This window comes from Tamandua tetradactyla, chromosome 13 (genome assembly GCF_023851605.1).
Source record: "Tamandua tetradactyla isolate mTamTet1 chromosome 13, mTamTet1.pri, whole genome shotgun sequence".
In the NCBI taxonomy this organism is placed as follows: Eukaryota; Metazoa; Chordata; class Mammalia; order Pilosa; family Myrmecophagidae; genus Tamandua; species Tamandua tetradactyla.
Genome location: NC_135339.1, coordinates 87,561,395 through 87,586,293, shown reverse-complemented (window position 1 = coordinate 87,586,293; position 24,899 = coordinate 87,561,395). Strand labels below are relative to the sequence as shown.

The 24,899-nt window shown below is 36.4% G+C and overlaps 1 protein-coding gene across 14 annotated transcripts in view; it reads right to left on the bottom strand.

Annotated features, from left to right (window-relative positions):
- The window catches only part of ZRANB1 (zinc finger RANBP2-type containing 1), a 79,509-nt gene that overhangs the window by 12,951 nt on the left and 41,659 nt on the right, over positions 1–24,899 (bottom strand). For 11 of the 14 annotated variants that reach the window (XM_077126356.1, XM_077126354.1, XM_077126352.1 and 8 more), the window contains 7 exons: positions 13,703–13,890; positions 9,676–9,829; positions 7,914–7,985; positions 7,195–7,393; positions 3,047–3,167; positions 1,542–1,671; positions 1,116–1,345 (listed from right to left, as the gene is read on the bottom strand). In XM_077126356.1, the coding sequence (XP_076982471.1) occupies positions 1,116–1,345; positions 1,542–1,671; positions 3,047–3,167; positions 7,195–7,393; positions 7,914–7,985; positions 9,676–9,829; positions 13,703–13,890 (1,094 nt within the window). Of the gene's footprint in view, positions 1–1,115; positions 1,346–1,541; positions 1,672–3,046; positions 3,168–7,194; positions 7,394–7,913; positions 7,986–9,675; positions 9,830–13,702; positions 13,891–18,667; positions 18,790–20,811; positions 21,296–21,549; positions 21,598–24,899 lie in introns of those variants that run through there. The other 3 variants (XM_077126360.1, XM_077126361.1, XM_077126362.1) reach the window with 3 other exon arrangements.

The following is a 24,899-nucleotide window of genomic DNA, read 5'->3' as shown; positions in this document are numbered from 1 at the left end:
AAATGGTTAAACACAATTTCAACTTCTTATCAACTTTATAATTAAAAACCAGTTTACTGGTGGCTCAGCGGCAAGAACGCTTGCCTGCCACGCCAGAGGACCCGGGTTCGATTCCCGGTGCCTACCCATGTATTAAAAAAAACAGTTTACTGTGATTAAATTTTAAAAAGACATCAATGGGAAAATCCTCAACCAATACTAGAATGTAATGGAATTTCAGAGAGTCACAGCTTCAAAGGGATGACAAGGTAAGTTTAGTGCATTATGCATAGGCTGAAGTTAAATAAATGATGGTCAATGAACTTAATGTGATTATAAGTTTTATAACTGTTAGTAAATTAAATAAAGACCAATAATTTTATAAGAATATGGGTTTTCTTAGAGTGTTCTCTTACGTCCTCTCCCCTGCCTGGTCTATATTACTCTCCCACTTCCCTGTATCTACAATGGCTCCCTACCTGGTGTTCCCACTCCTGACACTGCCCATCTCAGTGCAGCAGTCAGCACTTCTCTTGAGTACCACTGGCCAGTGGCCTCCCAGCAAAGTCAAGTCAGAGCTTTAGTCAGTCCTTCGAAGGACTCCACCCTCACTCTTGCCATCTCTGACCTCATTTCTTTCACTTTCCTCCTTGCCCACTTACCATAAGCCACAATGACCTCATGTGCCTTTGTACTTGCTATTCCTTCTGTCTAGAACTTTCTTCCCCAGACTGTGCAAGACTCACTTCTCTTTCAAGTCTTGAATCAAATGTCACCCCCTTACCACCCTATTTATATCACAATGCCCATGATTCCCCTTGTCCCTTCCCTACTGCTCCTTTTTTACTCACTCTTTTTTTTACTGCACTCACTATGTGACCTGAGGGCAGAAATTGTAGTTTTTTAGTTTAATGCTTTACCTGCCACACATAACACGTACAACACAGCAGTTTTGAGGAGGTAAATTTCAAAATTCTGTTTGACCAGTATTTGCAGAAAGTAGCAAATACTACAAACAACCTCAAAAATTTAACTGGTAGTAGAGATCACACCACACCTAAAAGGCACCCAAAGCTGGATTCTGATAGAGCGTTACAATTCTCTAACATAGCTGATAGGAGAAATGTGCCTCTTACCTCCTGAGCAGAAAGAAAGTGCACATGGAGTAACTTCCTTTCACTGTCAACCAGAGGCAAAAACGTGATGGTGACATCATCATCTGTGTTCAGGTTAGCACCAGCACCTCGGTTGCCATAGCCATCATTTTCCATGGCAACCAAAGCAGAGAAGTGGCCCCTTGTATAACCCAGAGCAATTGGACTTTTCCAACAAAAACTCTGTTCCCACAACAAAGGTAAATAAACACCTGAAAAGAAAGGAAGAAAAGGTGCTAGTCATCAGCTGGCTCCCCTCACCCCTTATACCCACATTCCGCTGCTCCAATTCCTGGCATCAAAGAGCCAATATGAGCCTCCTCTCCAGTTACTCAAGGATGTGGCTGGAAACTGCATTATAACATAATAATAAAAAGACTAACAAAAGACCCTTTAATAGTGGCTTACCTTGAAACCGGGTATATCCTAAAGTTTCTCCCCGGAAACTCTTATAATATTTTACTCCATAAACTATAATTGGTCGTCTAAGAATATGTGCAAGTACAAAAATGTGTGTCTGTTCCAAACTTGCTCCAGGCTGTACACAACACAAAAAAAAGAGCAATTTCTCTTTAAAATGTTTATTACCACCCCTGGAAAAAGAATGTGTGAAAAACAATACATCTCAATTCATTTCTTAAGCAAAAGATACTGTTAAGCTGCAAAGTCCAATAAAACTGTTACAGAAATCTATTAAGTTTATGTTCAGGTGTGAATCACCACCCAAACTTAAAAACCAAATAAATTTGGATGAATATTTTAGATACTTTCACTATTCTAATATGGCTACTCAATAAAAAAGCTCAGGAACAAAGAAAATCTTATACCAAAGGATACATCATATATTCACCTGTGAAAGTTAGTACTACCTATAACAACTTAGCACTACCAACCACTACTACCTACAAGTCCTCTCAAAGTAATTAGATGAGGTTTGTCATTTCATACAAACTGAAATGACAGTATCACCTAATTCAAGAATACTAAACGGGTCTATCTTCCAACTACAATGATTCAGAAGGCAAATGACCAAGAAGGTATATGTCTCAGATGTAAAACACTCACTATGAACCCTGACCAAATGGCCCCAAGATAGAATGTATAGTGATAGGATAGAGTGTAAAACTACTTTCATCTTAGGGATGCAAATGAACTATGGTGCCATCAGGAAAGAGAAGGTGTATAGGTTTGTAGGGCATATATATGAATTCCAATTCAGTATACTGAACATGTTTCACAAATTAAAACTAGCATGAAACCAAAGATTCTAAAAGGAACAACCCTGCACAGTTCTGTTTTATAAATGAAGTGTTCATTCATAAAAACATCTAAGTCGTTAATTGCTCACAGAAATGTACATTCCCATGTTATTTAGAAATCATTCCTGTCAGTGGTAATTAGTTCGCAGAGTACACTAGACTGCACCTTCTTTGCCTGGGTTGCAGTGGACACAGCCTCACCACTGGGGAGCCTCTGAAGATCAGTATCTGTTCCTCAGGGCCTGACAGCCAGCCCAGCACAAGCAGAAAAGTACCTACTAGACACAGGGATCCTAGGTAAGTTCCCACCTTAGGCATAGGGCAGGAGCTAACCTGTAATAGATAAAACAGGGTAAAGGCCATCTTCCTGAGAGGCAATATAACGAAGGGCAACCTGAAGTTATCATAAGCACTACATTAATTTTGAAAGGATTTCATTTTCTGTCACTGGATATAAGAAACATATATTACACTGCCTGTTCTGCAGAGTGAGGATTGGCCTATGGTCGCACATTTTGATAAAACGCCAGTCACAACTAGAACCCAAGCTGCAATGCCCTGCCAAGTGGTCTTTCCTTTTACCACATGCTCCAACATGGTTTGCTTACTTAAGTCAAGGGATCTGAACCATAAGGTACGCTGAAGTACTCTTACCTGACTAGCAAGAGAGAGTATAAATGCCCAATCTTCTTGCCACTGTTCTTCTCGCAAGGAAAAATGTAAACCAAAGCTCTGAGAATACCATGACTCCCAGTCTTTCCAGCGGGTATAAAACCTAAAAACAGCAAGACAGTAAAAAATAACCCTTTTCTCAGCAGTTCATTTAATGTTCCAATAATTTATTTAATGTAGATTTTACCTAAGCAATCCATGACAAGATTAATAAATTTTATCCATTTTACCTGGTTTACGATATTTTTACAAGTTAAAAAAGCCTTCTTTCTGCTAGGAGACATCTTTCAACAAATCCTCAGGCACAATTTATTTACCACTCACCAAATCTTCATTCAAAACTTCACATGCTGATGAAAACAGTTACTCTGAATTAACTAACTACTGCTTTACTAAAGTGAAAAAAAAAACAAAAAAGACAACCAAGACTACATTTCTCTATCAATATAAAGAACAACATCAATAGCTGACCATTCCACAAATGGTAGAAAATATCCCATTCATGTATGAGAATAACCAGTCCATTTCCATGAGATTCTTTTCCATATATAAAATCATTTCTGATGATCAAATGATAATCAAAATTTTTTTTAAAAATCACTGAAACTGGGCGGGCCACAGCAGCTCAGCAGGCAGAGTGCTCACCCGCCATGCCAGAGACCCAGGTCTGATTCCCAGTGCCTGCCCATGTTTTAAAAAAAAAAATCACTGAATCTACAAAACCAAGGTTTCTTTGGGAGATGATGGAAATGTTCTAAAATTCAATTGTGGTGATGGGTGCACAATGCTGTAAATTACTGAATTGTGTGTTTCAAACAAGTGAATTTTATGGCATGTAAACTATACTTTAATAAAGCCATTCCATAAAAAACAGACAAGAGTTAACTAAAATTCAAGCTTAGAATTTTTGAAGGCACTTTAATCTTACTTGTTAATATTTTCATTAAAATCATACCTACAAAGCTGATACGGGCATTATATACATGTATTTGGAGAGGGTGAAAAAAGTAATCATTTATTTGTCTACTTCCAAAACTTGTTTGTGGCAGCTTACACTACAAAATACAACTATAACTGAAACCTACAGATAACTCCACCAAAATAATAATAATTTTAAGAGACCTGTCCTGAGGTTTTCCCCCTATTTATATTTATTACCTCCACTGGCCTCTCTGAGAAACTGTACTGGCATGTCAACTGATGGCAAGTACAATAGTCATGAAAACCTGAATCAAGTCAAATCATGGGTATAAAGTAGAAAAGCACAGCTACCAACACATAAAAATAGGCCATCTTGAAGTATTAGAGGGAAGTGAAATATACCAATTGGTTTGGATTCTATGAAAAGGTCACCTCAGCAAAGGCTGCTTTAAAAGGAGTCTACACACTTAATATGTTGGTTCCCTGTACCAACCTAAATGCTGGCCCCCCCTCTCTCCTAGCCTATAAAGGAAGGACCCAAGTTGTTCACCCCTCTCATTCTATCTTCTAATAGTCATACCAAGAACTCAGTGAGCCAACTTAATCACAAATCAAGAGACAAAAATTTAAGGGTTACTCATTAAGGCTAATAATATATTTGACCCATGTCTCTGAAGATCTAAATATATGGCATCAATGCTTACTCTATAACCATTTGGTTATCTTTATTGCCTCTTGCCCATAAGATGCTGGAAGGAAGTCTACCTGATCACTGTAGCTTTCTACACCTTAACTGTAAAACATGAGACAAAGAGTCCCAGATGGCAGGGATCAGCGCAAGACACACTTTGTTCTGGGAAGCCCGTCAAAATGCCAGCTCTAGATTCTCATTCCTGAAGCATCCTTTAAGTAAGGGCCTCAGCATAAGATCTGCTGGAACATTTACCAATAGCTGTAAACAAACAGCTGTTCTCACTCTAACAGCTACCACCCATCCCTATCAAGCCATACTACCTCTTTTAGGACCTCAAATGACTCAAAACCACCACAGAATTCCAGTCCTGATACAAAAAAGTAGAGGCAACTTCAATGCAGAAAATTACCCAAAATCAGCTCTGAAGAAGAGACAGGCTGTTCTTCAAAACTATTACTATTAGCCACAAATGTCCTTAAAAAAGAAAAAATAGATATCACATGTAAAATTTATGATGTACTTTCAACCTTACATTAATGCCAGCATACTACCACCAAAGAAAGGAAAAGCTACTAAGCTGCTTTTTTAAAGACCACTTGCAAAGTGAAAGATTCACCACGTCCAGATATACAGGCTTCAGCTTTCCAGGTTGAGAAGCTAGAATTCACCAACACCCAGAGAATAGTTCCTAGAAGTGTGCCCCTCCAGAACACACGTACCAGCAGTGGTCCCATGTCCCATTATGTATTGCCCCTGGGCCAAAAAGAAGAGGGCCTAGCTGACTCCTAAGAAAGAAATTTTAAACAGAGAGACATCAAAGGAAATTCAGAAGAAATATGCAAGGAAAAAGAACGCCAAGATCAGCAGACTTCTGGAGGAGCAGTTCCACTAGAACAAGCTTCTAGCACGCAATTCTTCAAAGGCAGACCAGTATGGCCGAGCAGATAGATGGCTATGTGCTAGAGGGCAAGGAGCTGGAGTTCTATCTGAGGAAATCCAAGGACCAGAAATGCAAATAATCTCTCCCTCTTGTAATAAGGTATTTATTCTTTTTTAAAAAAAGAAAATGGTCTTGCCTGTTTATCAGATCAATCTACAGGATTCATTTCCATCAGGTCACAAAGTCCACTGGCTAAAACACTGGCAACAAAGACTGAATAACTAAACCATACGTTCTGAGTGGCATGTTCTTTCTCTAGCTATATTATACCCCCAATAGGTTGCAATCCAGAATTGCCAGCCAAAGAGCTATTCTGTTTCCTTCCTATTTTTATTCTAATGCTTTGGTCTTATGCTTGGATCTATAATTTAGCTCTCAAGAAAGTAATTATAGTACTCTCATTTCAAATTCTAGAGAATACTTTCACTTAGTATTTAAAACGGAGTACTTACGACATGTTGAGCTGCTGTAGACCTGATCTTCCACAATGAAACAAAACAAAAATCCCTGTTCTCATGAAGTTTATACTCTAAGTTAGAATATAAACTTCTATTTATATTTTAATCCCTCAATACTAACAACAAAATTCAAACAAGCAGGCACTTAAGAATGATACAAAATGCTAGGGTGGAAGTCGGAGTAGGGTTGTTAACAGTATTGTATAAGTATTCATATAGTTTAGGAGAAAAAAGTTCATTTTTATACTGACGGGAAAATAGTATGAAATGTATAAAAATGGTTTTGTAACTTACTAACTTTTTAAACAATGAGCTAAACTTAGCCTCACTAAGCCTCAATTTTCTCAAGTTTAAATAACTAAATGAGATACTGTATGCATAGAACCAAGAAAATACTATAAATCAAATAAATGTAGTCTACACTATTAATTCACAAACACTGTCACAGTTTTCAGTAAATAATACCTCAAGAGATGAATTTATAGGTTAAGACTAGTCCTGTACATGATTGGAACCTGGATAAAAATTTTGTTAAAAAATTATCTTAAAATTTTTTTAAATATAAAGGACATTTTGAGACAACGGGAATATGGACTGTACGTTGGACAAATGAATAAATGTTGATTTCCTTAGGTACAGTAATGGTTGGGTGGTTCGATAGGAGAATATGCTTGCTCTTAAAAGATGTAAGATGAAATACTGAAGGGTAGAGCATTCATAATGTCTAAAGCTGACTAACAAAAGGGGAGCTGTTTCACGTATGGAGAGAGAACAATTGTGGCAAAACGTTAACAACTGGTTACTCAAATGAAGAAGATATCGGGTTCCACTGCACTGATTTTTACCTTCTTGTCTTGTGAGTCTGAAAATTTTTAAAATACACAGATATAGTCTTGGGATTTCCTGCCTCAGGAAGGGAAAAGAAAATTACAGATTTTTTGGTGTAATCTCTTATAAAAATTACTGAGATGCTCAAAAGTCTTCAGGTACACACCAAAAAAGATTTTCCTTTAGTTTCCCTAGAAAATACAACCAAAATGAAAAATATCCCACCACAATAAGGAAATGATCCAACAAGTGCACTCCAGGATTAAAACAGGGAATGCTGCCAGCTCACCAATGTGAACAGTCATGTAGGCTGTCGTGAAGGGCTTTCCGAAGCACTGAGTCCTTGTCATAAATGCCCCAGGTAGCTTGTAGTACTGAATCAAGTAAGCAGTCCCCTGCAGTCCGATTCCAAAGTGCATATAGTCTACTGTCCAAACGTGTAGCCAATTCCAAGGACCAGTTTATAATTGGAGATTCTTCTTCTAACTCTATATGAGGAATTTAAACACGTTCATTTTCATGCCTGTAAATTAAGGACTTCGCAGTGGGAAGGAAGAACCTATTCCTAGACGTACATAGGTTTATTATGTAATTTACTAATAAGTAACTAAATAAATTTGATCAACTGAACTATAAACCTTTTAAGTAGTTTCAACATCTTAACACTCAAAAGTAATTTACTTAATTTTTAAATTATTTACAATTTATTTTTAAAAATGTTTAATACAGGATATACTCATTTTGGAATAGGAAGGAGAAAACAAAGGTTTAAAGTTTTAGAACTTTCTCCGCTTACTCTTTTATAGTTATGAGCTATGACTGAGCATTCTTAAAATCAAACCTGACAAGTAGACCATATAAAACGACACTGTTCTTAAGGACTGAGCATTCTTAAAGTAATAATAAAGCAATCTAACCATATACCAAACTACTTTAAAACTTTACCAAAGACAGCAATACTGAACTGATTCCATGAAAAGTAACCGTACTCATTAACTCCACATTTACCTTTTTGAACATCTCTATCAAGCACCTCATCAAATAACTTTTCTTGGACAGTTGAGGGCAAGTCTTCAATATCTGTAAAGAAAAAGCAGACAAACGATCTTATGTTTCTTGACTTAATAAATTTAACACTACTTTCTAATAGTAATGTCCTCTAAACTAAATCCCTTTTCACTGAAGATTGTCAAGCAGCTTCTTTTTAAAAACGTGCATGTATAACTTTTATGAATGCATATATGTATGTGTATGAGGTATAAAACACTTGTTTGTAACATATATATAAAAAGTATTACATGTTTACATATATATATATTTTGACCTATACTCTATTGAGGAAGATATATTTTTTGACCTGTACTCTACTGAAGATATATTTAAGTATATGTGTGTGTGTGTGTGTGTGTGCATGTCTACATATATACATATATATATATATTTGTAGATGCATGGAGTAATTTCTGAATGTATACACAAGAAATGGGTAACAAAGTGTAGGGGATATGTGTACTAGAAGAAAGTGAAAGAACTTTTTGTTATATGTTCTTTTATGCATCTTGAATTTTCCTACTTAAAAATACAAGTAAAATTATTTTTTAAGATTGGAAAAAAAAAAGCCTTTGTTCTGGACTTCATTATCAAGATTTAAGTAAAAATAAATAAAAATAAGATAACATCTGTACCAGGGGTGCAAGGGTAGTTCAGTGGTAGAATGTTCGCCTGCCATGCAGGAGACCCAGGTTTGATTCCCAGCCCATGTAGTTTCCAAAACAAATAAAGAAACCAACAGAAACTAACAAATTTAAAAAATTCAACAAATGGTGCTGCAATAACAGGATATCCACATGGAAAAAGAATGAAATGTGACCCTGCCATAAAGCATATAATAAAAAAACTTTTTAAGTAAAAAAAAATCAAAAAGTCACCCTTCTTAAAAATAAATAAATATAACATTTGTACCAAAAATTACATGCAATTTTTTATTCTTTTCTCCCTGCAACTTCTTCCCTAGGCCTACTATTTTCAGACTTTAGAACTGTCTTATAAAAAGTTAGTCCACCTATAATTTTGGCACACATTTGCTCCAATTTTAAAAGGCTTAGTTATCTCCTGGTATTTGTAAATGTTCCTGTTTATATCTGAATAAAAGCCCAAAACATAAAGAACCCAGGTAGAAGCTTTATTTTAGAAACTTTTGGTGAATTTTACTCAATGCCAAGTAGCAAAAATATCCTTGAAGACGTTTCAACTGTCACTGAATAGAAAAATGAAAAGTTGCTTTACAAATAGAATATAAACGAATGCAATAAGTGAAGAAATGAATGATACTTTCAAGATAATGTCCCAGTACTTTTTATTCAAATAATGTGACTCTACCCATCAAAAGACCACATTCTAATTCTAACTTCTAATACTGGGTAACCAATAGCTACTTAATTTCAAATTGACAGGTGTTTAAAGGGAAAAAAAAGTAGACTGATAACATTCTCAAACACCTAAGAAAAAAAATTAATAAAATTCAGGTATTCAAAAAGCATCTAAGGCCCAGGAAGAAATCAGTTAAGGTCTATCAACTATCTATCAGCTGTTAATCTTCCTCACAAATCACTAAAGCATCTGTGTCTGCAGCCCTTGTCTTGGTCTCCTCCAGTATAAATACAGCAGTCAATAACTGAAGATGCACATACAGTACCTAAGTTTTCATTTACATTTAGAATACAACTATAATAAGGTCAAAATTTCTTTTCACATTCAATTTTGGAGTTACCTGCTGGCAATGTAAATGTCACAAGGTCAGTTAGAAAATAGCAAGCAAAATCCCCCTTTCTCTGATGAAGTGAAGCAGCTATTTCTCGCCGAATTTGTTCTGTCAGTTCAGGACACACCATTGCTGGAATACACTTTGCGGCTTGTTGAGACACCTTAAACACAAGAGAAACTTTCCTTTGCATTCCATTTATCATAAACAGGAGCAGAAAACAACAGGATTTAAAAGCAATCACCAAATTTTCCAGTAACTCAGTTTTGTTTTGTTTTAAACCTTAAAATGCATTTTTAAAAAATGCATTCAATATTGTTAGGAAGTTGAAGTTTTCTGACCAGTGGAAGTATATATCAGCAGTGTAACTTTTTTGGAGAACAGCCATAAAAATGTTTTACCCTCAGATGCATCAATTTTATACATTTTAGGAATTTACTCCAAGGAAATATTCAAAGATGCAAATAAATATTTATGTAAAAGGGTGTTGTTCATGAAAGGACATCATGGGAAAAACAGTCTTAAAATCACCAGGGAATTCCAGCTTATAGAAAAAGAAGAAATTGCAAAAACTCTTCCCCCCACTATCAGAGTACTTCCAGTACCTTCACTTGGAATTTAAAAAGCATGATTTTAAAGGGGTGGTTCCCATGACTTCAAACTCCAATCCCATTTGTTTTAACTCGGAACTTTTAAAAAAACATTTGGCACTTCCAACTTTAAAACAAAGACAGCAAAACTTCAAGCTACAGCCTGACAGGAATGAAATGTCAGCTCTGCTACAGAAGGCCTCTAAGCAAGGAAATGCAACAAACCATTCCCTTTAAATGAAATAAAGCAACAAATGATGCAAAGATTATATTTTACATTTAAATTGTATTCTTGTTGATCAGCTCAAGAAATCTACATATACAGAATTCTGAAACCAAAGGTGAGAATCTACTCACAGTTAGTTGTGTGCCAAAACTAACTGCTAACAAGGAAATGTGACTCTAGTAACCAGAGGGGAGCCACCCAGCTTTGTTCTCTGCTGCAACCGCAGCCTGCCTGTAGCCTTTCCAAATGCAGTCCTTCTAGCTACAAGTGGGATTTGAAACAGCAGATCTTCCAATGAATATGTTTTACTGATAATGTCACCTACATAATATATATGGACAATTTAAGGCAACTGCAGTACAAAGATGAGTAAACACAATACCCTGCATACCTAATTTTGCATATTCCATTTTGAAAACTCCCACATAAAAATTCAGTTCTGCTAAACTTTATTGTTTAGGATTAGCACAAATTCTCATGACACCTTAACTCGAACAACCAAACCTTTAAGCAACACTCAGAATATGAAAAACTAAATACGAAATAGTTTCAGAATATAATTAAGTAACTGTGATGGGTTTGCAGCTACATGTATCCCAGGAAAAAACGTGTTCTTAAACTTAATCCATTCCTGTTAACTACGAACCCATCGTAAGACCTTTTGATAAAGTTACTTCAGTTAAGATACGGACCATCTCCATGAAGATGTGTCTTAATCCTAGTTCAAGAGTCCTTTATAAAAGAAATACAAACCTGGGCAGGAACTTGAAAACTGAAAACATTCCAAAAGAAACCTCACCTTCAAGCATTCCTCAAGCATAACGTCCTTGACATCTTCTATCCTCCTTTACCCTCATGAATCTCAGTCATCTCTCTCCTTTATCCATGTGCTCTTCAACTCTCTCCCTAAGCCAATGGGGTCCATGAAGTCTTCCTACTGGCCCCAACAATTGTGCCCTTTGGATTACCTACTCCATTAAGATTAAATTCCATTTCCAGTCTGGTTCTTTATCTGGAACAACACCCCTCCCACCTTCTCTCCTTAACTGAAACCTGGCATTCCCTCGATGATAACTTTCCCCAAAAATTCTCAAGTGGAAGCCATGTCTTTACCCTGAAACCACAGGGTCATAAGGAAAATCTGGTCAGTGGTCTCCACGTGAATCCCAGTAACCCCATATCCTAGCATTTGTTCACATTCTTGTGTGGTTATCCCCTCCCACACTACGTATCCAATAAAATATCGCAAAAATGTTGGTATGTCACTCCTTAAACAATACTGCAGCTTTCATGTGGTTCATTCTCTCACACTCTCCCCCCTCCACGGGATCACTCATCCTGGGTGAAATCAGCTGCCACACTGTAAGTAGCCTTCTGAAGAGGCTGATGTGGCAAGGAAATGAAGTCTGCTATCAACCTCGTGAGTGAACTTGGAAGCAGATCCTTTAGCCCCAGTAGAGTCTTTTGATGATTGTAGGCCTGGCTCACAACTGGACTGCAACCTCATGAAACCCTGAGCCGGAACCAGCCAGCTGAGGCACTTCCAGTTTTCTGATCCTCAGACACTGTTGTGAGATAAACTATTTGTTGTCTTAAGTAGTAAAGTTTTGAGGTAATATGTTACCCTGTATGCTGGTGTTTCATTATCATCCCTTATTGGTTCCCAGATTATCATCCTCTAGCAGCTGGAGGGGAACCAATGAATTTCCCAGAAGACTTTAATCCTGGCTCACATGCTGCCTGCCTCGCCAGCCCACACTGTAGAAACTGCCTCTAACTGTTCCATCCCCAAGTTCCAGAACCCTAGTCCGCCTAATTACCACAGCTCCTTTAAAAATAATTGTCATTTCCCTTGTATTCAGTAAGCCTGCCCTGGGTTTTCATCATGGTCTTCAGTCTCTTAGGCCCTCCCCTTCCTCTCCATCAGATCCCCCAGTGACTTCACTGGAATCTTATCAAACTGAACACAATGGCTAGCCATTTCATACATGCTTTCATCTAACCTTATGTTTCAATCGTCATACACTGTCATATACATAATGGTTTACAAATATTGGCAAGTTTGAATAAACAAATATACATAAGCATACATGGAGATGCATACTGACAAAATTTGAATTCACAATTGATCTTTGTATTTTTATTCTATTTGTCCTATCATTAAAAAAAAATTAACTGGATAATACAGTACCATCATGAATAACTCATTTATAACCTCTATCTACCTAGTTGTCTGAGCCAGAAATCTCAAATTTAACTTTGATCCATTATCTCACCATTCTTCATATCCAATCTAACTCTTTAACACTGATTAAATCTACATAATCTCTCTCAAATCAGCCCACTTCTACCTCCATTGTCACTACCAGGCTGGCAGAGTTCTTGCTCTTGGCCAGGCTTGCCCCTCTTCAATCCACACAGCAAGCAGCCAAAACACATTCTTATCTTGTCACTCCCCTGCTCTCTAACCTAACACCTTCTAATTGCTTCATATCGCCCTCAGAATAATCTTCACATTCCTCAGCATAGAAAATCCCTCCCAACCCAGCCCCATTTATCTCCCACACTCCCCCCTCAGTTTTAAATCACCATCTAACTTATGATGAGTTACCTGCAAGTCCCTTGAATTCACCACAAAGACCATGATTCCTGGGCTCATACATAAATGAATTCCTTAATCCCTCTCCTCCATGACTCTTTTTACCTGGCTAACTCTTACCTCCTCCTCCAAATCTTGGCAAAAATACCACCTGCTCAAGGAGAAGTTGGTACCTTAAAACACTCTCCTAAGCACTTCCACAGGGCCCAACATTCACAACAGAGTCCACACTGCCAGAGCTATCTATTTTTCTTTACTCTTCTGGAGACTCCTTACAGGAGTCAACATCTTTGCAATTGTATCCTTTCCTACCCCAGTGTCTGGCACACAGTAGATACTCAATAAATACTCATCAGCTGAATGAATAAACGAATGAATGAATGACAATTTTTCTTAATCAAACGTCATTTAAATATTGTAGCAAAATGTAAAACCACATACATACCATTAAGAATTATATACTGTGGAAGTCTCTTCAGTTTAATGTGATTTTTAAGGGGAGGGGGAATCTAAAACATATGAACTGTTTGGAGGAACATTATAACAAAATTGAAAACTAAAGAATGCATTCCCTTAACAAAATAAAATTTTTAAAAAGTTTAACCAGAATGCCATACTCACCTCTGTAAGCAATATTGCTAACATATCCTGCCTTTGAAAACGTATAGCCAGATGTACAAGAGTATAGCCAACATCAAAAGCAGAGGGACGGTTCAGCAAGCGCACTTCATCTGCAGTAAGCTGGCGCGCTATATCTCCTCCTGATGACTTGTATGATTCTATAGCAGCTAAATCACCTTCTACAACTCCTAAAACAAGCATCAAGATAAAAGAGCGTTGATTTCAATTTTTCTTTAAAAAACACAAATCTGTAGCATTTACTTCAAACCCTTAAGTGTTTCTCTGTGGTTCCTGGATGCTCGGGCATCATTTAAATGTCCTAAAGAATATAAAAAAAATTAGTTTCTCTCCTTTAATTTTTTCTAGAACTAGAGCCTGGTTAGGCACTTACCTTACAATCAGTGCCAGCTCTATGCTCTGGGGGAGTTAAAGAGGAATTATTAGAATATAATAGTGAAAGGGCTGGGCTATCACACACTAGATCAAAGATCAGTAACCTTGTATAGTATGAGAAACTATACTTCACAGAAGACACACTGAGCTCCTGTTCTGGTTTTGCATTTATCCTGATTCTGCAGAAACTGAGGAGACAGGGACATGCTTCCAGCTTTTGCCCTTTACAATGCATTTTAAAAAGCTGAATCAAAACAAATGCTGAACTTTCCACACTGCTGTTTAGCCTTAAAGCAATATAGAGATATTTTGAACTTAAGGAAAAGTTAGCAATATTTTAAATTTAAGAATCTTTCATAGCCAACTCTTCCTCACACCCCTTAAGAATTTAATAAAGTACAAATTAAATCACAATTTCCAACTAAAATTAAGCTAAAATAAAATATTAAAGTTGGATATACAGGCATAAAACAAGCATCATTTTTGTCAAACCCATAACAAATATTTCCAGCTACAATGAACCACTAATCTTAACACTAGTCATTATCCAGGTAAAAATAGTAATCCTATTTACCAAGCAGTATAGTGCAGCTATGGAAAATGAACAAATAGGCTTGACAAAAAAAATAAAGATGTTCCACCCCAGTAATCTGGGTAGAAAATAAGTATTTGCAAAGTCCCCTTGAGTGACGGGGGAAAAAATGGGTATATTTTAAACTTCTCCACCTGGAGAATTCCTGATATTCTCACAAGCATTGGAGACAATCAATTTAATAGGCCAAGCCCTTGATCTTGGCCTTATGAAACTTATTTCTGCAAAGGAGAAGCTATAACTACTTATAATTATGCCTAACAGTCACCCACAGAAAGCTCTTTTGTTGCTCAGATGTGGCCTCTCTTTAAACTAATCTGTAGGTAAACTCACTGACTTCCCCCTACATGGGATGTGACTCCCATAGGTGTAAATCTTCTGGGCAACATGGGACATGGCTCCCTGGGATGAGCCCGAATCTGGCATTATGGGATTGAGGAAGCTTCTTAACCAAAAGCGGGGAAGAGAAATGAAACAAAAAAAAGTTTCAGTGGCCGAGAGCTTTCAAATAAAGTCAAGAGGTCATTCTGGAGGTTATTCTTATGTGTTATAGATATCCCTTTTTAGTGTAGTAGAATAGCTAGAAGGAAATACCTCAAACTGCTGAACTATAATCTAGTAGCCTTGATTCTTGAAGATGATTGTATAACTATGTAACTTTCACGGTGCGACTGCGTGAAAACTTTGTGACTGACACTCCCTTTATCCAGTGTATGAACACATAAATAAGAAAATTAATATATAATAATAAATAATAATAATGATAAACAATAGAGAGGGAGAAGGGGTATGGGATGTTTTGGGTGTTCTTTTTTATTTTTATTGTTCTTTTTTTTGTGGAGTAATGAAAATGTTCAAAAATTGACTGTGGTGATGAATACACAACTATATGATGATAGTGTGAACCACTGATTGTATACTTTGGATGATTACACGGTATGTGAATCTAGCTCAATAAAATTGCATATATAAAAAAATGGTGTAGATTAACTTCAAATTTATCTAAAATACTGTTACAAAAAACATATACACCAAAATAATAGAACCAAATAATTTTAAGTATTTCCTAGGTTATAACAAGAAAAATTCATTTGCTAGGTAAAATACAAAAGCTAACTAAAAATATTCTTAGAGTGATTTTCAACAAGTGTCCTTAACTGCCATCTTGAATTAGGAATTAGATAAATAAAACATAAGCTTCAGATATAACAGATTAGTAAAATGCAACGATTTCTCCCCCAATTATTTAAGATAACAGAACTTAAAAATTTTATTTAATTCTGCGTTTACTGATTGCCCATGGAATGCTGAGCTCTACACCAGGCAATATGAGAATTGCAAAGTGTATACGTATACTCAGAACAGTAGTTTTTCATCCCGTTTGAACCATGTAAGGGCAGTTTCAAACTTTTCAAATTCTGGGGTCATATATTCTTCATGCAAATCTAGACCCTCTCCTCAGAAAAACGTCCCCACCCCACCCCCACCACCCACACAAACATTTTTCAGGTTAAGAACCACAGTGTTCAATGAGAATACCTTCCCATGAGTTATTTTCACAGTAATTTTCATTCCTCAGTACAAATACACAAGTACAGGTACAAACTGCCCCACACCCGTTATACCTCAAGGGCTCCATAACACTCTCTGAGGAACAGTGGCCCTAGAGTAGTCTCGGGAAGAAGTTGTCAGGGCTAAACCGTAATCAGGGCAGCATGAGACCAAGAGGGATACATCTTCCCAAAAGGGCAAGCCTTGAGAATGGACACAGAAAGTACTACTTTGAATTCAAAACAACTTTATGGTTAAACAGTTTTCTATTTCTAATTATTAATTGCAAGTACACAAAGAACTCTAATATTTCTCCTCAATTTGTTTTAATGAACAGATAAGAATAATCTGGTGGAGTGAATAACTTTTTAAATTATTTACTACAGATTATTTTATTATAACTGAACATGCCCTACCCCACTTCCTTTTTATGTATCAATAATAGCCTTTCATTTCAGCATATGAAAACTCTATTTCCAAATATATGCAAGTCACTGCACCTTTCAGTATGTGTGTATGAATGTATTTATATTTATTCATATTATTTTTGATTTCCCAGAGACAACGATGAGGTAATCTAAAGGTAAACACCAAAAAATTTCATTTTCTGGTTAGGAAAGAGGATCTTCTAAATCACTACCTTCACTATTTCTACCTAACTATCACCAAGTAATTGAGTCTAGAAGAATCCCATCTCAGAAGTTCTTGCCTAAGAATGCAATCCCTCTATCATGTTACTGAGAAGCTTCTATAATTAGAAATTAATCAGTACAATCAAAGGGGGAGGAAGATCAGATAGCACACCAAAACTAGCAAACTGCTTTAGAATTTTGATTTACAATGCCACTCATTCCACCTTCAAATTAAGTGCTTTTAAAAACAGAAACAGGAATTCAGATGAGTGAATTGTATGGTATGTGAACTATATCTCAATAAAGCTATTATAAATGACATATTTCCATACATATCTATATGTATGTCTGTATGCATACACGTGTGCGTGTGTATAAAAATGGGACTCGAATTTGACTTATTTCAAAATATCAAAAACACTTAATTACTCCCACCAATCTTTACATTAAACTGCAGATAAGTGATCTATCCATTTCCTAGCATTGATTTAGGTATAGGAGGCAGGAAATGAGGATCAATAAACTGGAAGACTCCTGAATGGACCTTCACAACATAAAATTCTCCAAATGTCCAAACAAGTTTGGGTACAAAATTATTAAAATAAATCTTTTGCTGTCTAATGTTTTGGAAAAAGGGAATTCTATTCCTTTCACTAATCATAACTGAACTGTTGTAAGTTTTCAGTTACAAAGGTAATAAAATTTATTACAAATCAAATTTCCATGAACTTGTTACAAAATTGTGCTAATTTTGGCCCATCTTATACACTGCTTAAAGAGAGCTACTGAATTAAGTTTAGACAATTTCTTAATAGAAATTCATTATAAACACCATGTTTAATAGAATCTGACCCATACTCAGCTTAATCTTGAAAGATATTCATTATAAACACCATGCTTAATAGGATTTGCCCCATACTCAGATTCATTTCAAGTTTTAGCTAACACATGTTCCTACTTGGGGGAAAGGGGATGCACTAAGGGTATATTAAGACAAACTTGCACAATATCTTTGAGTTCGTCACATACCACTACATTTTGACCATCTTTTCATATTAGGGAATAAAAGGAAATTAGGAAGGGGGCAGAAGAGTTGGAATGTAGGAAAAGAGCAAATATATATAAATGGCAAAATCCCACACTGTGCACAAATGTCAAGAAAACACTGAAAAGTGTGCACAGAACAACAGAAGAGGTAACCTGTACATGCTTGTCTGTAGGTTACTGACATCTGATAATGCCTCCAAGAATAACTGAACCTGAAATGATAACTTTTTGAAAATTTAACAAACGTATATTCTACTTCCTGGTCCTCGCCTTCATGCTATGAGGGGAAATAAAAGGACAATTGAAGGGTACTCTGAGAAAATTAACTATAAAACTAACCTGCATTATCATACATTCAAAATTGATTTATTGAAATGCACTATGCAGTGGTATTCATATACTTTAAAAAATATAAAGATCTAAGAGTAAATGAAAGCTACTATATTACATATTGCTAACTACAATGTTAAAAAAAAAATTCACACTGTTCTGCAAGCTGGGCCAAGGGTAGAATTTAATACATTTTGAAGCCACAGGTCACAATTTACTGGGGACTTCACAGCTACTATGGAACTCCGTCGGTTAGAATATGGAGCTGGCTCATAGATATTTGGAAAACAGACTTATTTTTTCCCCCATATATGGCACAGTTTTCAAAGTTTTGCCTTATTTTCCTTTATGACATAAAATCATAAATGGTAACTAACTTTGAAAAGAATGCCAAATGGTAAAAAAAAAGCCAGGACTTACCTGAGCCCACATGGGCCAGCTCAACACTACCCTGGAGTTCTATGGTAGCTGTGACATCACAGCATGGTTTATGCTGTGGGGTCAGGGTGGACTTGGAGTCAGCTGCCACAATTTCTGGAACCCTTAAAGAGAAAAGTTAGTTTTAAATGGTAATGTTCAGAATGTCCTTTATCATGGTCAGTAGAAAGATGCAGATGTGGCTGGCTAAGGTATCTGGATATTTTTCCACTATCCCAGAGTTTAATTCATTTACTCAATTTTGCATATTAAAAAAGAAACTATACCATTCAGCAATACTTTTCTTCACACTCCTAACATTCACTATAATTTAATCACAAACCTGGCTTAAATGTTCATAGCGATCTCTTTCAATATTCAAACATGCTGCTTTTTAAATAAAATGATTCCAGTATTTCTAAGCATACCTTCAGACTAGCACAGTGACAATTCCAGAAACAATTTAAGTAGACCAAACAAATCACCAACTTGTTCTATTTTTTGAATAACCAATGGCAGAAGTCAAAATCTACCATTTGTTTCTAAAATAGTGCTACAGAATAACGACCTTTCCAAAACACCAAAAATTATGTTCTAATATTTTAAAAGATTAAAATCACAAACTAGACTTCTTAGATTTAACCTAATCAATACTACATTAAGAAAAGCTTTTCAATTCAATCCATTCATAATTTTCCTCTTTGTAAAAATAAAAGATTCAACAAGTTAGGAAATCAGTCTCTAATAAAGACCTGTTCTATGTTCTATAACTCATGACAAATTATGCCAAATACAGTTGATATTTCTGAGCTCTTACTGCTTTAAAGCTTTGATCAAACTGTTAATTCAACTGTTACAGAAATATAGGAATTCAATCAGCAGATACCTTCCTAAGAACGAATGTTCTGCCAAGTAGGAAGAATTACTGCTGAAAGCATGACAGAGGATTTAAGGAAGGATTGCAAAGATGTCTTTGGAACAAGTGATCAGAGATAAAGATCAATGTAAGTGGGGTGAGAGAAGATGAACACGAGTTCGTGTATAAAGGTCACTTGAAATATTATCAAGCTATTCAACTGAGGGGAAACTCCTAAAAATCTAAGGATTAAAAAAAAGCCTATTTTTTAAAACTCAAATAGTCTATATCAAAACTACAGCGACAGCAGGTCCCCCAAATTTTTCTGACTTCAAATAGAAATTTAATTTACTACATCTCCAAGTTATTCTGGCTGAATTCAAAATTACATTTTGCATTTTTAGTTATATATACTATTTTAAGCCTGGAAAGACTGAGTAATCTAGCCCACCCTCTTTAACAAAGGAGAAAACTAAAGAGTAGGTGCACATTTTAAAAGGTGAAGGGGGAGAAGTAGAGAGTGTAAAAGGAAAAACGTTCATGACATTACTTCACACTGTTCATATCATATCCATTTAACTCTTCTTCTAGCCAAATTTGGACAGAGAATCATCAAACTGGAAAAGATGTAAGCAAGTCTAAGTAATAAGCAAGACAGTTCATCTTGATGAGGTACCCAGAGAGAAGCACAAAGCAAGGAAGCCCCTTGTTTAGTCCCTGCCAGAAAAGATTCTTCAACTTTATTAAATACTCTCAACACCACAAGCATCTAACTTAAGCTGAGTGATTTTCCCCAAAAGTTTCAGGCTTGTACAACCCACAACCTACTGGGCATCCTCACTACCTCTGAACTTTACCTCTTCTATGTTTAGGAAAATTGATACTGCCATCTAAGCCAGTTGTCCAAACCAAAGACCTGGGTCTCTTTCTTGACTTGTTCTCCTCTCAGACCCAATATAAATTCTTCTAAGTGTTGTCAATTCTATCTCTCAAGACCCTATCACACAGCCCCATCCCTTTTCCTCATTTCTAGAGTTTCCACTTTAGTACAAAACACTCACTCACCTTCCAATCCATTTTTCATACTATGTCACAGTGATCTTCTTAAACCGCCAATCTGATCAAGGCAATCCTCTTCTAAAGGTTTACCATTGCCCTTATGGTGAAATCTAAACTCGATAACTAAGCTAACCACCCTTTGGAAGGTCAAGCATTATAATCTCCAGTTTATCTTACAGTTCCCATCCTACAATCCAATCCTGATGAACTTCTTTCAGTTTATTGGACATACCATGCTCTCTTGCCTCCAGGGTCAACATGCACAATTCCCTCTGACAGAAACACTTTCCCTCTTTCCTTTAAGATTTAAGGCTCAGGCGTGACTTCCTCCTGAAAGCAATCCCCACAAACAAAACAAGTTTAGCACCTACACTTCCTCTACTGAATTTATCACACTACAATGGCTTTCTGAATTGCATCTTCCCCCACCATGCCATAAGCTCTTTGAGAGCCACAACTATTTCACAGTGCTTGGAACACAGGACAATGTATATCTGAATGTATGAATGAGTGGACAAACTAACAAATAAATGAACTAATAAAGAAAAGGGAAACGTTAAGACAGCTGAAAAGAGTAACTGGTACAGGAGGAATATAGGGAGAAGCAGGATGGACAAATGCCCTATCAAAATTTTAAAATACATAAAGTCATAATCATTTGAGTGAAAGCATTATGCTGATATAAAAATATAGGCATATCAAAATTCACAACAAATATGACAAGTACAGATTTATATCATATTTAGCATTATTTATATTTCTATAGAGTTCATATAATTTGATAAAATTACAAAGGAAAAGGAGAAAGAGAAAAAATATTTTAAAAAGAAAAAATATATAACTGAATGAAATAGCATGTCTCCTAATAAATACCACAAAGACACAGCTACATAGGGACTCTTACATTGCTAATGGGAATATAACTGATACAGTCCTTTCAGGTAGCAATCTAACAATATGCACAAAGTACCTTTAATATGTTTCTATCATTTGATCCAATAATCACATTTCTGGGAACCTAAGGAAAGCACAAGAAATGCTGATAATTACTTTTGTTTTAGGGCACTCATTAAAAGAATATTTATCAGACCAAAAATGTTCAAGTACTCCCACCCAATGGCTAATAATAATCAATAGGTTAACTTAAGCTACAGCAACCTAATATCATATACATTCCATTTTTAAAAGATTTTTCTTTTATTCATAGTTTTCTCTTCTCTAAAATATTCTACAAGTATGCCTTGATTTCATTATTTAAAAATGAAAACATATACTACTACAGGAAGAGAGTAGATATTGTCTCAATTTGATGAAACAAGAAACAATGATACAAGGATATTATTCAGACATATGGAGGTGCTGCCTCAAACAATATCACTTATTATTCATTCCCCCCTCCCAAAAATAAATGTTTAAATTAAATTTAATCATGAGGAAACAGAGAAATCCAAACTGAGAGTCATTCTGCAAAACAACTGGCTTGGACTCTCCAAAAATGTCAATGTCATGAAAAAACAAGTTTAAAAACAGAGCCAAAAAACTACCTGAAACACCATTCCAGGTTAGAGGAGACTAATGAGACAAAACTAAACACAATGTCTAAATCCTTAACTGAAAGGGGTGGAGACAACAGCAATCACTGAAACTACTGACGAGACGAAATATGGACTTTGAGTATTGAATTCCCTGAGGTTGTGTAGAGAAAATTTCCTTGGTTCTTAGGACACACATGCTGAAGTATTTAGGGGCAGTATCATGATGTCTACAACTCTCAAACAGTTCAGAAAAATACCACAGAAAGAGAGAGAGAGAAGCAAAATGTGAAAAAGTATTAACAACTGGAAAACCTAGGTCAAGGGCATATGGCATTAAATGTGTTATATTTGGAACTTTTCTACAGGTTTCAAAATTTCTCAGAATAAAAAGTACACAGCAATTCCTCAGAGTCTAAACACATCATATTTAATATTTAAAAGACATGTCTGGATATCATAATTCATGTGTTCATTTAATATGGTGCTTTAAAAAAAAAAAAGAAAGCCTTTACTAAATCAATAGTGCCTATACTACAAATGTCAGTATCATATTAATCAAGGGTCATATGAAATATATATTCTCTTCCTCAATATAAGGAGGCACATTATTAGCTGGTGGGCCTGTATAATCAAACATCTCTAAAGGACAGAAATTACATTCCTGGCATACTAAAAGCAACCAGAAGAGCACTATACTGTTGAGGTTCTATTTCTGCAATTGTTGTCCATTTGCCATAATAGCCATACTCATTTCTGGAAGCTTCTTTATCCCAGGTGTCCAGAAAAACTTTTAAACCTCAGAAAGAACTGGCCAGCATCAATTAAGAACGGAATGAAATGGAAATGAAAATGGGGGAAGAACGGAAAATCTGTGTGTATAAAGCAAAACATTAACAATCGTGTAAACATAAACACACATATATAAGCCCTACTGACTAGTCATTTTTATTGCTGAGAATCACAATTCACTTAAAAATCATGACCTGATCATGTTTACACATGCTTCACTTAGACATTGCTACCTATCGTAAATCGCCAACCCTAAACCAAAACCATACCTGCCAATTCTAAAGAATACCTATAAAATTGCACAAAGGTTCCACGCATTAGGGTAATATTCCAAAACCTACAACCTCCAGATGGGTCCCTGGACCAGATAAGAACTGAAATGCACAAGGGCCAGCCTTTCCACAGCATCAACTAGTTCCATCCCCCTATTTCATATTACTGACAGCCCTTTCCAACATGAAAAAGTTAGAATGGGTATAGCCCAAATACCCTAAAGAATGGGAGAAAGATCAAAGACGATGGTGTAGTTATACAGAGAAGATCGGGTTTAACATATGAGCAGAGTGCTGATTCATTATACTGATATTTCTTTTAGTCTGCAGTACCCTAGAGCATCTAGAAATAAAAACCTAAAATTGTGGAACTGTAACTCATACCAAACTCTGAAATCTGTTCTACAACTAAGTGTTGCAAGCAATTTGAAATTTATTGCTTTTATGTATGTATGTCACTTAAAGAGGAGAAGTATAATAGAGAAGATAGGATTTAACAAATGAGTATGATTGCTGAATCATTATGATATTTCTGTTGGTCTCCAATGTCTTGGAGCAGCTAGAAGAAAAAACGAAAAACTGTAGAACTGTAACCTATACCAAATTTTAAAATCTGTTCTATAACTACTTGTTAAGGCATACTTGGAAATTTGTTGCTTGTTTGTATATAGGTTATATTTCACAATTAAAAAAAAAACAGTTTAAAAACAATCAGGAGATATTGGGAAGATTGTGACTTAGCGAGGTGTGAGATGTAGTTCATCCTCCAGGGCAGCTAGTAAATAGCCAGAACAGCACAGAACAACTGCTGTGACCAGATACACAGCATACCCCAGTCTGGACCAGCTGGACTGGCTGCGAGCTCCCCCAGAACCATGAGTTCCCCAAGCCACGGCAGCTGGTGCCCCTCCCCCACAGGCTGCTTCCCAGAGGGGAAAGGAAAGGGACTTTACTAGAAGCAGGGACTGAGCAACAAAACTCCAATTGTGGAATTAATTAACAAATTCTGACTACTAAAAATAGGCCACCAGCTCAGTTGAACCTCAAGTAAAAGTGGAGGTCACTGGTTTTTGCCCCAGTGCAGAGGGGACAGGGCTGAGAGAAAAAGAAAAGAGAAAAAAAACAGAGGTTTTTTAGATCTGAAAAGGTCTGGGTCCTATAGGAAAGGAGGGGGCATATGGGACTTGGAGATACACAGAGCAAAGTACCAACTTAAGGCCTTGATTGGCAAACCCAGGGTCCTGCTCTGAAGAGGATTTTTCTTTTTCTCTTTTGTGGCTGTGTTTCTATGGCTTGATTACTCTTTGGATACAGCTGCAAGGCTTCTCGGGCTCCACTGCCCCAGGAATAGGCGGAACTGAACTTGTCTGAGAGACTGTCTGGAGCCTGTGCGTTCCCCAAGACAGGGGTGAGGCCCAGCTAGGTGGAATCCCTCTTTCAATGAATTCAGAACCCAGGGTCTGGAAAAGTGAAGTGATTAAAGCCAACCTACAACCTCTCCTCTGGCATGACCTTATGCTGGTGGGACCTGCAGGCAGAAAAGCGCCACATACTGGGCAGGACAGGAAAAATGCAAAGTCCAGAGACTATGTTCATAGGAAAACCTTTCCATCTGCTGGTTATCGCCCTCACAGAAAACTGACGTAAGTGACTCCTCCTGAGAGACCAGTTTGGTCTGGGAAAATCTGACTGGGGTCAGATATTTAAGCAGATCCTCCTAAAGG